Source organism: Aureococcus anophagefferens (genome assembly GCF_000186865.1).
Source record: "Aureococcus anophagefferens unplaced genomic scaffold AURANscaffold_3, whole genome shotgun sequence".
NCBI classification, from domain to species: domain Eukaryota; class Pelagophyceae; order Pelagomonadales; family Pelagomonadaceae; genus Aureococcus; species Aureococcus anophagefferens.
This window is the reverse complement of record NW_008705563.1, coordinates 2787391-2801431: the sequence shown is the minus strand read 5'-3', so window position 1 is coordinate 2801431 and position 14041 is coordinate 2787391. Positions and strand designations below refer to the sequence as shown.

Here is a 14041-nt window from a genome sequence, read left to right as displayed (position 1 = left end):
GAGCTCGTTGACGTACCGCACGCGGCCCGAGCCCGACTGCCCCAACGGCTTCGCGACGTGCGTGAGCCTGCTGCTGGCGGCGGGCGCGGACCCGAACGTGCGGTCGAAGCAGTTCGAGTACACGCCCCTCATCGGCGCGTGCCTCAGCGGCGACGCGGAGTGCTGCCGGCTCCTGCTGCAGGCCGGCGCGCGGGTCACGGCGTCCGTGCGGTCCGAGGAGGAGCCCGCGGTCGACGAGGGCGGCGAGCGGCGCGCCGTCGAGACGCCGCACGACGCCGCGCGGAAGGCGCGCTTCGGCGAGGGCCACCGCAAGCTCGTGCTCGACGTCCTCGACGACCCGCCGCGCCTGCTGCCGCGGTCGCCGCTGGACGTGTCCGCGCGGCTCCTCGAGTATCTGGAGGGCGAGGAGCGGGAACGTTCCGTCGAGGTCCGGTGGCGCATCCCGCCGCAGCGCGCGTTCACGAAGCGCGGCGGCGACATCCAGCGCTACGTCGTGCGGGGCTACGTCAAGGGCGAGGAGATCGAGGTCAAGCACAACGCCGTGGGCCCCGCCGTCGCGCGGCGGCACCGCCGCGACTTCTGCGCGAATCCCGTCATCGACCGCGGCATCGCGCTGCGGCAGAACCTCGGGCTGCCCGTGCCCGACACGGCGTCGACGCTCATCCACGGCCTGACGCCGTCCGTGTCCTACCACTTCACCGTGTCCTGCGTCGCGGAGATCGACGACGAGATCCGCGAGTCGCCGCCGAGCCTCATGTCGAAGCCCCTCGAGATCCCCGCGATCGACGACGAGGACTGGAACACGGGCGAGATCATCGAGAAGGTCCTGAGCTACAGCTCGAGCAGCCGCACGCACCACCGGTCCCACGGCGGCCACGCCCAGGTCCTCGTGCCGGGCGACGCGCCGCGGGCCAACGACGCGGAGATCGCGGACGCGTGGGCGGGCAAGGGCGCGCCGGCCGACGGCGCCGCGCCGCCGCGCCGCGCGGACGCGCCGCCGCGGCCCCCGCCGCCGGCGTCGTCGCCGCGGGCCGACCACCACCACGAGCGGCCCGCCGACGACGACTGCGCGATCAGCTAGGGGCTGGTGACGTCTAAGGGACTGCTCTTGAGCTGCAACATCACATTGTTGACGATGTTGACGCTGACTCGGTTCGTCGACAGCTATGAGCATGCGATTCCTGCTCGCGCTCGCCTGCGCCACGCGCACGTCGGGCTTCGTCGCGCCGGGCCCGTCGCCCCTCCGCGCCGACGCGAAGAGCGCCACGCGGCGGCGCGGCGCGCCGGAGCTCTGGGACGGCTACCTGCAGGCCCTCGAGGCGACGCCGCTGCCCGTCAAGTGCGCGACGGCGACGTGCATCATCGGCGCCGGCGACGCCGCGGCGCAGGCCATCGAGGGCCTGAAGACGAAGGTGCCGCTGGACGTCGCGCGCGTCGGCCGCTGGGCGTTCTTCGGCTTGGTGTTGCAGGCGCCGTGGAACCACTACTTCCAGAACTCCCTCGAGGCGCTGCTGCCGTCGACGCCCGAGCCCTGGACGACGACGACGGCCTTGAAGGTCGCCATCGACCAGGGCATCCAGGCGCCCATCTTCACGGCCCTGATCTTCGTCTTCTTCGCGGTCATCGAGGGCCGGGGCGTCGAGGCGGGCGCGGCGCAGGTGCGGGACGAGCTCCAGCCGACGCTCCTGAAAAACTGGCTCATCTTTCTGCCCGCGACGGTCATCAACCTGGGCTTCGTGCCGTTGGAGCTCCGGGTGCTGTTCATCAACGTCGTCTTCTTCTTCTGGGTCATCATCCTCTCCCTGCTCATCAACGAGACGAAGCAGGAGACGGCCGCGTAGGTTCGCGCGTAAATATCGGTCGCCTCGTCGACGTAAGCGACTGGTCGTGAGGTTCGCGCGCCTTTTAGTTGGGGGTTGACGACGTCGACGGGGTTCCCCCGCGGGTCGACGTCCCGCAAGTCCTTCCGTTTAAAATGCTAATTTAGGCGAGCTCCCCGCGCTTCGGCGCCGCCGCCGCGTCGTCGGCCTCGCGGGCCGCGGAGACGTGCATGGGCGCGAGGGCCCGCTCCAGGTCCGCGTCCGTGTCGCAGCGCGCGCCGCGGGTTTCGTCGGCGTAGTGCGTCGCGTTCGTCCCCTCGAGGCTCGCGTCGTCGCCGTCGCCCGCGCCGACGATCTCGAACCAGAGCGTGAGGCGCACGGGCTTGGCGCCCGGCGGCGGCGGCCGGCCGCGGGCCGGCGGCCGCTCGCCGAGGAGCTGGACCTGGCCGCGGCTCAGCCAGAGGCCGTCGCCCGTGCGCCGCAGGTGGCGGAAGTCGGAGCGGAGCGACGTCGGCGGCGACTCGTAGGACACGTTGCGCTTCGGCGAGAACGCCGTGAGCTTGAGCACGAGGCCCTCGTCCGCCGCGCGCCGCGAGTCCTCGTCGCTCGCGACGAGCTGCCCCGCGGCGAAGATGGCGCCGTTGCGCTGCTCGACGCGCAGCAGGTAGGCCCGGCCCGCGGCGTCGCGCGCGAGCCAGGGGCCCCAGGTGCACTCGCCGGAGCCCTCCGCGTCCTCGAGGAGGTAGCGGACGCCGTCGTCGAGCACGTCGCGGCTCCGCTCCACGTGGACGCCGTGGCAGTGGACGAGGTGGTCGACGATCTCGTCGACGCCGCCCTCCCAGGCGCAGGCGTCCTCGGACGTCTCCAGGCTCGGGTCGTTGGGCCGCGTGACGGGCGGCTCGCGCGGGCCCGGCGCGCGCGCGGCCTCCTGCGCGCGCTCGACCTCGGCGATGTAGCGCTCCATCTCGCGCACGACGTGGGCCTCGTCGATGGGCGCCAGGTCCTCGCCGTCGTCCCTCGGCGCGTTCGACGGGAGATGGTCCTCCGGCGGGGGCGCGTCGCCGCCCGTCATGTCCGCGTCGGCGTCGTCGTCGGCCGCGGGCGCCGCCGCGGCCGCGGGCGCCGCGGCCGCGGCCCGCCGCGACGTCGACCGCTGGAACGGGCAGCGGAAGGGCCGGTGCTCGCAGCAGGCCACGTGGCCCGCGAAGGCCGCGTACTCGAGCTCGAGGCCGCAGCCGCGCGCCGCGTGCTTGCACGGCACGCGCAAACTCGCCGCGAGCTGCTCGAGGGCCAGGCTCCGGATCGGCGCCTCGGGCAGCTCCACGCGGCACGTCGGGCACTTGCCCACGCAGGCGTAGCAGCTCGAGCAGAGCGCGTGGCCCTGCTGGCACTGCGTGATGGGCGGGGCCATCATGCAGTAGCACACGGGGCACTGGAGCATCTCCCGCAGCGCCCGCGTCGAGTTCGACGGCTCGGCGCTCGAGTCGCGCGACCGCTTCCGCGCCTCCATGGTCGGCGAATCCCGGCGCCGCGCGGGGCGCCGGGATTCCAGGGAACACGCAGAAGGCGGTGTGGCTTTTTGGCGCGGGCTGGCTATAAAAACCAGGTCCTATGGAACTCATCCGTTCCAGTTATTGCCGTGCAGTTTGCACGCCAGTTTGCCGTCGTGTATCTGCAGCATCCACAAAGTGCCGCATCGATCGAGAGGCTGCGTCATACAGCATGCGATCGATCTCCGCTGTGGCCCTCGTCATTGCATCGGCCTCGGCGCTCGTCGCGCCGAGCCATGCGCCGAAAGGATCGCTCGTCGCGCGGCGCATGCTCGGCGACGGCGGCAACTTCGGCGACGTCTTCTACATGGGCTACGAGTACGCGCCGCCCAATGGCCTCAGCGGCGAGCTCCCCGAGGGCACCTTCGAGGTGTGCCTGAAGAAGCCGTGCGGCATCGTCTTCGAGGAGATCGGCACGCCGGGCGACCCGAAGGGCGTCAAGGTCATCGACCTCGTCGAGGGCGGCAACGCCGAGGCGTCGGGCGCCGTCGCCGTCGACGACGTGCTCGTGGGCCTCTCGGCCGTGCGCTTCAGCGGCGCCAAGTTCGAGCGCAACATGTTCCCCGCGACGAAGATGGACTTCGACACGGTCGTCGAGGGCATCGGCAGCAACAAGGAGGAGTGGAAGTGCAAGGACGTCTTCCTCCAGTTCTCGCGACCCGCTGCGCCCGCGGCGGCGGAGGAGGCGTAAGCGGCATCGAATTAGGGACAATGGCAGCGACGCCCACGATGGCAGCGACGCCCACGATTAGGACAGGGCGGCGACGCCCATGTAGAGCATCATGTTGGCGTAGGACTTCGACGACGCCCAGGACGTCGCCGTGCGGCCGTCCGCGTCCTTGGCGTTCGGGTCCGCGCCCTTGGCCAGGAGCCGCGAGCAGATGTCGAGCGCGCCGGCCTTGGCCGCGTGCATGAGCGGCGTCTCGCGGTTCGCGTTCGGGCAGTCGACCTTGACCTTGTCCTTGGCGAGCAGGAGCTCGACGGCCTTCAGCTTCCTGTGCTTCGCGGCGAGGAGCAGCGGCGCGTCGCCGCGCGCGGCGTCGCGCGCGTTCAGCAGGTCGGGCCGCTGGCGGATGAGGCCGTCGAGGGCGAGCAGCCTGCCCTCCGTCGCGACGTCGTGCACGGACACGACGTCCGGGTCCGCCTCGAGGAGCGCCCCTAGCGCGACGTGGCCGTGCTCCGCGGCGTAGTCCGCCGCGCGGCGGCCCTGGTCCGTCCGTTTTCGCCGGTCCGCGCCCTTGCGCAGCAACGCGAGCACGCCGTCGTCAAAGCCCGCCGCCGCCGCGTGCATGAGCGGCGTCACGCCCCGCTTGCCCGCGAGGTCCACGGCGACGTCGCGGTGCGCGAGGAGCCGCCGCACGACGTTTAGCCTGCCGTGGCCGCAGGCGGCGATGAGGGGCGTCGCGCCGCCGTCGTCGAAGCCATTGACGTCGACGCCCTGCATGACGAGGGCCACGACGCCGCGGTCGTCGCCGTCCGCGGCGAGCGCCGTCGCGCCGTGCGTCTCGGGCGAGTAGCGGAGCACGTGGACCGCGAGCTCGTCGGCGCGGTCCACGCCGCCCGTGGTCGTGAGGGCCGCCTCGAAGGACGCCGGCTCGTCCGGCGCGCGGTCCGCGCGGCGGAACGCGGCGCTGTCCATCGCCGCGCGCCGCTCCGCCCAGTCGAGCGGCGTCCGGCCCGCGCGGTCCGCGAGCGTCCGGTCCGCGCCGCACTCCAGCAGCAACAATATCGTCGACGCGCGGCCGCGTAAAGCAGCGTAGTGGAGCGCCGTGAGGCCCAGCGGGTTCGCGAGGTCGACGCGGCAGCCGCCGCTCCGGAGGAGCGCGCGCGCGGCCGCGGCCGCGTCGTAGCAGCAGGCGGCCATGAGCGGCGTGCAGAGCTCGAGGTGCCAGCAGGGCAGCGGCGGCGGCGCCTTGGCCGGGGGCCGGCCGCCGCGCGGGGGCGCGCGCGGCGGCGCGCGCCGCGCGGACCGGAGCCGGCGGCACTCGTTCGGCGACACGCCGTGGCCCAGGAGCGCCAAAACCTTGGCGGCGTCGTCGCGCGCCGCCGCCTCCACGAGGAGCAATTTGCGCGGGTCCGTGGAGAGCAGCTCGAGCAGCTCGGCTTTCGCGGCCTCGGAGCCCGCGGGCCAGTTGCCGGACGCCGCGTGGTCCCGCGGCGACCGGCCCCGGTCGTCGACGGCGTCCCGCGCGGCGCCGAAGCGGAGCAGGAGGCTCGACGTCGCGGCGCTCCGCCGCTGCGCCGCGTACATGAGGGGCGTCAGGCCGCCGCGGCCGCGGCCGTCGACGGCCGCGGCCGCGAACGCCCGCGACCCGTCGGGCTCGACGGGCGGGTCGAGCAGGATCGTCGCCATGGCGACGTCGTCGTTGTAGACCGCGGCCACGAGGGGCGTGTAGCCCTTGGCCTCGCAGGGCGCGTCCGCGTCCGCGCCCTGGAGGAGCAACGCGCGCGCGTCGTCGGGCCGCTTGTCGCGGCAGGCCTCGCACAATTTCTTCTTCGCCGGGTCGTTGCGCAGCACCGACTCGAGGGCCTTGGACCCGCCCTGGGTGCGGCACCAGGTCAGGGCCGACTTGCCGAAGCGGTCCTGGAGGCCGCGGTCCGCGCCCTTCCTCAGGAGCGCGATCGCCGCGGCGGCCTGCTTCGCCGGCGCCGCGGCGGGCGCGCCGTGCCTGGCCGCGCAGCGCTCGTCGAAGCCCACGCAGCGCATGAGCGCCGTCGACCCCTTGGCGCAGGTCGCGTCGACGTCGACGCCGTCCGCGGCGAGCAGGGCGGCGACGCACGCGCCGCTCCCCGCGGCCGCGGCCGCGACGAGCGGCGGGCAGCCCCCGACCTTCGCCGCCGGGTCCGCGCCCCGTAGAAGCAGCCCGCGCACGGCCGCCGCGTCGCCGACGGCGCAGGCCCGGAGCAGCGCCGCCGGCGTCGGCGCCGCGCAGGCCAGGACCTCCGCCACGGCGTCGTGCCCGCCGTCGCGCGCGCGCCGCGCGGCCGTGCGCCCCGTCGCGTCGGCGCGCCGGTTGCCGTCGGCGCCCAGGGCGAGGAGCGCTAATACGACGTCTAGATCGCCCACGGACGCCGCGACCATCAGGGCCGTCGCGCCGTCGGACGGCCGAGCGTTGTCGACGTCGTGGCACTCCAACTCCACGCGGTCGTCGGCGCCGTTCGACGCGCCCTCGATGGACAGCCGCCCCAAACATTTCGCGATGGCGTCGCGGTCCCGCGAGACGATGGCCGCGGACAGGGGCGTCGCGTCGAGGCCGGAGCCCAGACCGAGCGGGTCCGCGCCCGCGGCTAGAACCAGCCCGAGCTTCGAGCCGTCGCCGCGCGTCGCCGCGGCGACGGCCTCGTCCGTGAGCACGGCCCGCCGCACGCCCTGGTCGAAGGCGTCGGGGGCGATCAGACCCTCGAGGGGCGCCGCGGACGTCAGAGTCTTCCGCGCGAAGTCGGACGCCGCCTGGACGTTCGCGAACGCGTAGCCCCGCTCCCCCCGGAGGTCGTCGGCCCCCGCGAACTCGTCGACGAACCAGAGCGTCGACGCCAGCGTCCGCGCGTCGGCCTGGATGAGCGTCCAGGTGATGGCCGGGAGCAGCTCGTCCGCGCCGATCGCCGAGTAGCACTGGAGCGTCCTCCCCCGGTTGCTGCAGGCCTCGACGGCGGACGCGATGAAGCGCACGGCCGTCGCGAAGCGGTCCACGGCGTCGCCGGCGGTCCTCGCGGCGCAGGCGGCCTCGACCTCGAGCTGCGCGACGCGCCACTCCGCGCCGTCTTCGGGCGCCGACCTGGGCGGGAAACGAGTGATTCGACGTCGCTTCAACGTGAGCGATCCGCGCGCGCGCGTTCCGGAGAACGCATGCACGCGTCGAGACCGTCCCGAGGGATGATCGCTCGTCCAAAAATCAGCCGAAACGAGTGGAACACGGCCGAGAGAGGAGCCTGTGAAGTTGGGCATGTCGCGTTCTTTTCCCGCCCCGGCGCCGACGTCTGGCCCCGCGCCTTCCCCGCGGGGACGACGACGCCGAGGTGCTCCAGCCGTAGGAACCGCAGCGAGTGGAAGTGGACGCGCAGCTCGTCGTCGCCGGCGCCGGCCTCGGGCGAGAGGCCCCACGCGGCGTCGGCGACGCGCGCCGCGAGCCGCGTTTCGACGACTTTCCGGCACGACGCCCAGTACGCGTCGTCGCGCTCCTCGGCGTCGTCGTCGCGCCGGCTCACGCGCAGCGCCGCCGTCTTGTTCTGCTGGGGTTGGGGGGACCCGCTCGCGAGGAGCCGCTTCTCCCGGAGCTGGTCGACGGCGAAGTCGACGGCCCGTCGGAACATGGCCCCGGGCCGCTGGTCGCCGCCGACGTAGGCGCACCGGCGCAGGTCCGCGGCGTTGAAGTTGGCCACGAAGGCGTCGAGCTGGGCCCGCAGGTCCTTGGCCCCGGGCGCCGCGAGCGCGGCGTCGACGGCGCGAGCATCGCAGCCGCCGGCCGCGCGCTCCACGAGTAACGTGTCGACGAGCGCGTCGGGCGTCGCCTCGAGGAAGCCCAGCGCGAGCGGCCGCTTGCGCTGGCCCGCGAGGGCCATGGCGCTCTGGAAGGTGAGGCCGCCCACGCGGACGCCGTTGACGGACGTGAGCGCCGATCCGACCCCAGGAGGGGCGTCGGCCGCTCCGTAGCCCTCGTGGCCGTCGACGAGGGCGCCTGTTCCTAAATCGGCGAACTGGAGGCCCACAACACCATCAAAGACGATCTCGTAGGTCGAGCCGGACGCGCGCTTCGGCGACAGGAGCGACGCCTGGGCAGGAAAAGGGTGCGAAATTCCCAACTTCAAAGGCTCCTATCTCGGTCGTTTTCCGCTCGTTTCGGCTGATTTTTGGACGAGCGATCATCTCTCGGAGCGCTCTCGAAGCGTGGGTGCTGTTTCCGAAACGCGCGCGCGCGGAACACTCACGTTGAAGCGACGTTGAATCACCCTTTTCCTGCCCTGAGCGATGCCGCGTAGCCCCCGAGCCACGACGCGCGCTTCGACGGCGTCGCCGCCTTCTCCAGGACGGGCACGGCGCCGGCCGCCCAGGGCGCCTCGCCGCAGCCGAGGCCGCTCTTCTTCGCCGGTTTCGCCGCGTCGCCGCGCGCCTCGACCTCCTCGACGTCGACGCAGACGACGGTCGAAACCCCGCGCGCGCGCGGCGACGGCTCGTCCGCCGGGCCCGTCGCGGGCGCGCGCTCGCGGACGAGTGGCGGCTCCTCGAGCTGGGTCATGAAGTCGACGCGGCTCGGCGGCACGGGCGCGACGAAGGGCCGCGGCTCGGCGTCTCCCTGCTTCCGCTTCTCGCCGCCGCCGACGGCCGTGCCGAAGACGGAGTCGCTCACCATCGCGCCGACGGCGTTCGCGTAGGTCTCGCGCGTCGCGACGGCGTGCCAGGCGTCGAAGCGCCGGTGGGCCTCGTCGGTCCAGCCGCCGCCGGGCCCGTCGGGCGACGGCGGCGCGGCGGCGTAGACGCTGACCTTGGCGTGCGCGCGCAGCAGGCCCCGCTGCTCCGCGACGACCCAGCGCTCCGCGGTGTAGTAGGCCGGCCCGCCGTCGGACCGCCGGCCGTAGGGCGACGTCGGCGCCGCCGGCGCCGCCGCGCGCGCGACGGCCTCGCAGCCGGCCTCCACGGTCCGCGCCTCGTAGACGTAGCCGTCGGCCGTCGGCACGATGCTTTGCGTCTCGTGGACGGCGACGCGCCGCGACCGCGACGCGTCGTCGACGACGTCGACCTCGTAGGTGACGCGCCGCACCTTGCCCGCCGCGGCGCGGTCGTCCCGCCAGTCGCCCTCGTCGTATTTCGTGATGCCGCGGGCGGCGTTGTACCGCTTCGCGTGGCCGCCGCCCGTGCGCAGGAAGAGGGAGAAGAACGGCGACGCGGGCATCTCGAGCGTCGTCATGCCCACGAGCCGCAGCGCCACGTGCTCGTGCCACTGGAGGAACGGCAGGCTCGGCGCCACCGTGCTCGTCCACGCCGGGTCGGGCACGAGCGGCCAGGGCGGCGCGCCGGCGTCGACGACCTCGATGTCGACCATCCGAGGCGCGACGGCACCGCAGACGGTGCACGGCTCGAGCTCCTCCACGGTGCCGTACACCGATCACCAGCGGCGCGGCCACGCTTACGATGGGCCTCCCATCACGATCGATTTTGCCACAGTAGTAACATGCCGATGTTGAACCATTTTTCCATCGAAATTTACGCACGCGACGCGCGCGAAACAGCCTCGGGGGGGTGGTCTACGCGCTCGCGGCGGCTGGCCGAATGTGGACGTACTGCGAGGGGGGCGGCACGCGTCCCCGCGCGCGCGAGGGCCGAAACGGAGACGCCGCGCGACGCGCCTGGCGCATCTTCCAGACGCCCTTCGATCCGACTCGTCGTCCCGACTCGGTGAACTCGACGGTGCCCGCCGCCAGCGCGTACCTGCGGGGCTCGCGTCGCGCCGGACCCGCGGCGCGCGGCCCGAGCCGGCGGCGGCGCGCGCGCGGGACGCGGCCGCGCGCAGCGTGTCGTCGCGCCCGCGCTTGACGAGGTTGCCCGGGTGGAATTTCGTGCCGCGCTGCCGCACGAGGACCTCGCCCGCGCTGACCGGGTGGCCGCCGAAGCGCTTCACGCCGAGGCGCTGGCCCGGCGACTTGCGTCCATTTTTACTCGAGCCTCCGGCCTTTTTTGTAGCGAAGCGGACCGCTCCAGCGCTCGTGGGCCGCGCAGCGATGACGGTGCGCGCGAGAGACGCGAACATCGCGCCTTGCGGTGGGTGCGCGCGCGCGCTCTCGCTGCCGTGGAGTGGCTGATCAGCTCAGGATCTCAGCTTGACGATGGTGCTCCGCGGGATCATCGCCTTGGCGGCGGCCTGGTCCGCCACCGCTCTCGTGATGCCGAGAACGGCGCGGATCTCATCGATCCGCATGTCTGCCTTCGAGCCCGGCGTGACGAAGACGGACGAGCGCGTGACCGTCGTCGGCGCCAGCGGCTACATCGGCAAGGCCGTCGTGCGCGAGTGCGTGCGCCGCGGCTACGAGACGACGGCCGTCGTGCGCGACGCGAGCAGGGCCTCCTTCGACGGCGCGACGATCGTGGGCGCCGAGTGCGGTGACCTCGGCGGCATCTCGCGCGCGTTCGAGACGGCCAAGACGGACGTTGTCGTCTGCTGCCTCGCGAGCCGGTCCGGCACGGAGGCCGACTCGCTCCTCGTGGACTACGAGGCCTCCGTGAACTGCCTCGAGGCGGCGCGGAAGTGCGGCGCGCGCCACTACGTGCTGCTCTCCGCGTTCTGCGTCGCGAAGCCCGACCTGTCGTTCCAGGCGGCCAAGCTCAAGACCGAGGCCGCGCTCGCGGGCCAGGGCGACGTGACCTACAGCGTCGTGCGCCCGACGGCCTTCTTCAAGTCGTTGAGCGGCCAGGTCGAGATCTTGAAGGGCGGCGGGCCCTTTGTGTACTTCGACCTCGGCGGCGACCGGTCGGCGACGTGCAACCCCATCTCCGAGGCGGACCTCGCCATGGCCATCGTCGACTGCGTCGCGGACCCGGCGCGGTCCTCCAAGGGCGGCGAGCCCATCTGGAACGTCGGCGGGCCCGACGCGGGCATCTCCATGAAGGAGCAGGGCGAGTTGATCGCGACGGCGATCGCCGAGGTCGACGGCGAGCCGCGGAAGGAGCCCTGGCTGCTGGGCGTGCCCATCGGCGTCTTCGACGGCATCGTCGGCGCCATCAAGTGGGCCTACGACCTGACGGGCTCGCCCAAGGTCAAGGACGCCTGGGAGCTCGGCCAGATCGGCCGCTACTACGCCGTCGAGGACATGCTCACGACGGCGCCCGCGGAGAAGTACGGCAAGATGAGCCTCAAGGAGCACTACAAGCAGGTCGCCAAGGACGGCCAGGAGTACGACCCCTACACGACCATCTTCGCCAAGGCGCCCACCGCGGCCATGAAGGCGGCCGCGCCGGCCGCGGAGCGGACGGCCGACGCGCCCGACGCCGACGCCGTCGGCGTCGGCACGCCCCTCTTCGGGAAGAAGAAGTAGGTGGTAACGGCGCGTCGCTGGGTATCTCTCGTCGATTATCTGCGGATCAAACGCGGTGCAACTTGCACAGCACATCGCGATCGCAGATCAAATTGCCACAGCCCCTGCAGAGCTCTGTGGCCAATCGAGGTGGAAGTCGTCTCACCGCGCAGCCTCGCGCCGCCGGACCCGCGCCGCGGCCGCCATGGCGGGCTACGCGCCGACGGAGCTGTCCAAGGAGAAGATCGAGCGCATGTTCGGCACGACCGGCGAGGTGAAGCAGAACAACCTGCCCGTGGTCTTCTTCGACGTCGCCGCGTCGACCCTGCCCCTGGGGCGCATCGTCGTCGAGCTGCGGGCCGACGTCTGCCCGTTGACCTGCGAGAACTTCCGCGCGCTCTGCACGGGCGAGAAGGGCACGGGCCGCAACCGCAAGGCGCTGCACTACAAGGGCAGCCGCATCCACCGCGTCGTGCCCAACTTCATGGTCCAGGGCGGCGACTTCACGCGGAACAACGGCACGGGCGGCGAGTCCATCTTCGGCATGAAGTTCGCCGACGAGAACTTCCACCTCAAGCACGGCGGCGCGGGCGTGCTGTCCATGGCGAACGCGGGCCCGAACACGAACGGCTCGCAGTTCTTCCTCTGCACGGCCGCCGCGCCCTGGCTCGACGGCAAGCACGTCGTCTTCGGCCAGGTCGTCCGGGGCATGGACGTCCTCAAGCAGGTCGAGATGCTCGGCAACCCCGACGGCACGCCCAGCGAGCCCATCACCATCATCGAGTGCGGCCAGCTCGCGTGACTCCGGTAAGCGCCATTTTAGCCTCCCGGGGGCCGGCGTCGCGGCGGCGCCGGCGGGGGGGAGACGCGCCACCCGCCGAGAAAAAAGCCGCTCACTTGAACATGGCGGTGACGGACGCGGTCACGTCGCCGACGGCCTTGTTGAGGCTCTCCGCCGCGCCGGCCATCATGTCCGTCTTCTCGGGCACGGTGCCGGTCGCGACCTGCTCGAGGCGCTTCTCGATGGCCGCGTTGACCGCCGGCGTGCGGAGCTTGGGGAAGTACTGGGCCGCGCACTGGCGGACGGCCTCCGCCGTCGTCGGGTACGGGTGCATGACGCCCGCGATGTCCTTGCAGCCGATGCCGTTCTGCATGCAGACCGTGATCTCCGAGATCAGGTCGCCGGCGCAGGGCCCGACGATCGTCGACCCCAGGATCTGGTCGCTGCCCTTGGCGCAGGAGATCTTCACGAAGCCCGACGTGACGCCCTCGCACTTGCAGCGGTCGACGTCCTTGAACTGGCGCACGTAGGTGTCGTAGGCGATGCCCTTGTCGTCCATCTCCTTCTCGTAGAGGCCGACGTGGGCGATCTCCGGGTCCGTGTACGTCGCCCAGGGCACGAGCAGGTCCGAGTGCTTCGAGTTCGCCTGGAGGAACATGTTCCGCACCGCGCACCGCGCCTGCCAGTCCGCCGCGTGCGTGAACTTGTAGGGCGACGCGCAGTCGCCGCAGGAATAGATGTTCGGCGCCGACGTCTCGTAGAGGTCCGAGATGTGGACGCCCGTGCGCGTGTCGTAGTCGACGCCCGCCTCGTCCAACCCGATCCCGGAGACGTTCGGCGCGCGGCCCGTCGCGTTCAACAGCGCCTCGCACTGGAAGACCTTGGCCGTGCCGTCGCTCAGCGTCACGGAGACGTCGTAGGTCGGCCAGGGCGCCTTCATGGCGAGCTCGCCCGCGAGCTTGATGCCCGTGATCTTCACGGCGTAGTGGACCTCGACGCCGTCCGCGATCAACGCCTCCGTGACGAGCTTCGCGGCGTCCGGGTCCTCGCGGGGCAGGAGCTGGGGCGCCACCTCGAAGATGGTCACGGCGCAGCCGAAGCGCTGGAGCGACTGGGCCATCTCGATGCCGATGGGGCCCGCGCCGATGAGGCACGCGCGCGGCGGCAAAGCTTCTAGATTGAAGAAGTTGCCGTTCGTCAGGTGGGGGCAGTCCCGCAGGCCCGGCACGGGCACGACGGCCGCGGACGCGCCCGTGGCGATCATGCACTTGTCGAAGGCCACGGACTGCGTCTCGCCCCCGTGCGACGTGATGACGACCTCCGTCGGGCTCGCGAATTTCGCCACGCCGACGCAGACGTCGTCGCAGAAGTCGCGGCCGTAGCGCTCGACGCCGTCGTGGGGCGCGATGCCCGCGCGCAGCGCGCGCATGCGCTTCATGACGAAGCCGAAGTCGACGGTGACGTCGCCGGAGACGGTGACGCCGAAGTCGGCCGCGTGCTTGAGCTCGTGGCACTTGCGCGCGCAGGCGATGAGGGCCTTGGACGGGAAGCAGCCCACGTTGAGGCAGTCGCCGCCCATGTAGTGCTTCTCGATGAGCAGCGCCTTCTTGCCGAGGCTCTTGGCGACGATGACGGAGAGGAGGCCGGCGACGCCCGCGCCGATGACCACTAAATCGTACTTCTCCTTGAGCTTGGGGAAGTGGGCCTTGGGGCCGACGTGGGCGACGGCGGAGACGACGTGCTCGCAGTCCGCCGGGCCCATGGCGTACTCCGGCGCGACGCACGCCGGGTTCTTGTTGCCGCGCGGGATGGTGATCTCCGGCGACTTGCCCTTGTTGTAGAGCGACCCCAGCAGGTTGTTGATGTCCGTCTCGCCGGCGTCGAGG

At 72.2% G+C, this 14041-nt stretch overlaps 6 protein-coding genes across 6 annotated transcripts; 2 read left to right on the top strand and 4 right to left on the bottom strand.

Annotated features, from left to right (window-relative positions):
• Positions 1-3039: 3039 nt before the first annotated feature.
• On the bottom strand, positions 3040-3270 carry AURANDRAFT_17195 (hypothetical protein; the record flags this gene model as incomplete). Its single annotated transcript, XM_009035584.1, has 1 exon — positions 3040-3270. A coding segment is annotated over one exon (231 nt), but the record flags the coding sequence as incomplete, so codon positions are not given.
• A 789-nt stretch (positions 3271-4059) lies between these two features.
• On the bottom strand, positions 4060-9408 carry AURANDRAFT_70964 (hypothetical protein; the record flags this gene model as incomplete). Its single annotated transcript, XM_009035583.1, has 3 exons — positions 4060-7146; positions 7407-8140; positions 8398-9408. 3 exons carry the CDS (start codon positions 9406-9408, stop codon positions 4119-4121), a joined length of 4773 nt encoding a protein of 1590 aa, XP_009033831.1.
• Positions 9409-9861: 453 nt separating this feature from the next.
• On the bottom strand, positions 9862-10047 carry AURANDRAFT_9403 (hypothetical protein; the record flags this gene model as incomplete). Its single annotated transcript, XM_009035325.1, has 1 exon — positions 9862-10047. A coding segment is annotated over one exon (186 nt), but the record flags the coding sequence as incomplete, so codon positions are not given.
• A 232-nt stretch (positions 10048-10279) lies between these two features.
• On the top strand, positions 10280-11395 carry AURANDRAFT_20831 (hypothetical protein; the record flags this gene model as incomplete). Its single annotated transcript, XM_009035611.1, has 1 exon — positions 10280-11395. One exon carries the CDS (start codon positions 10280-10282, stop codon positions 11393-11395), a length of 1116 nt encoding a protein of 371 aa, XP_009033859.1.
• A 232-nt stretch (positions 11396-11627) lies between these two features.
• AURANDRAFT_21288 (hypothetical protein) lies at positions 11628-12176 on the top strand (the record flags this gene model as incomplete). Its single annotated transcript, XM_009035612.1, has 1 exon — positions 11628-12176. The coding sequence occupies one exon, from the start codon at positions 11628-11630 to the stop codon at positions 12174-12176; it is 549 nt and encodes a 182-aa protein (XP_009033860.1).
• Positions 12177-12267: 91 nt separating this feature from the next.
• Positions 12268-13917, bottom strand: MER2 (hypothetical protein; the record flags this gene model as incomplete). The annotated part of the gene is made up of 1 exon (XM_009035582.1): positions 12268-13917. The coding sequence occupies one exon, from the start codon at positions 13915-13917 to the stop codon at positions 12268-12270; it is 1650 nt and encodes a 549-aa protein (XP_009033830.1).
• Between the last annotated feature and the right edge of the window lie 124 nt (positions 13918-14041).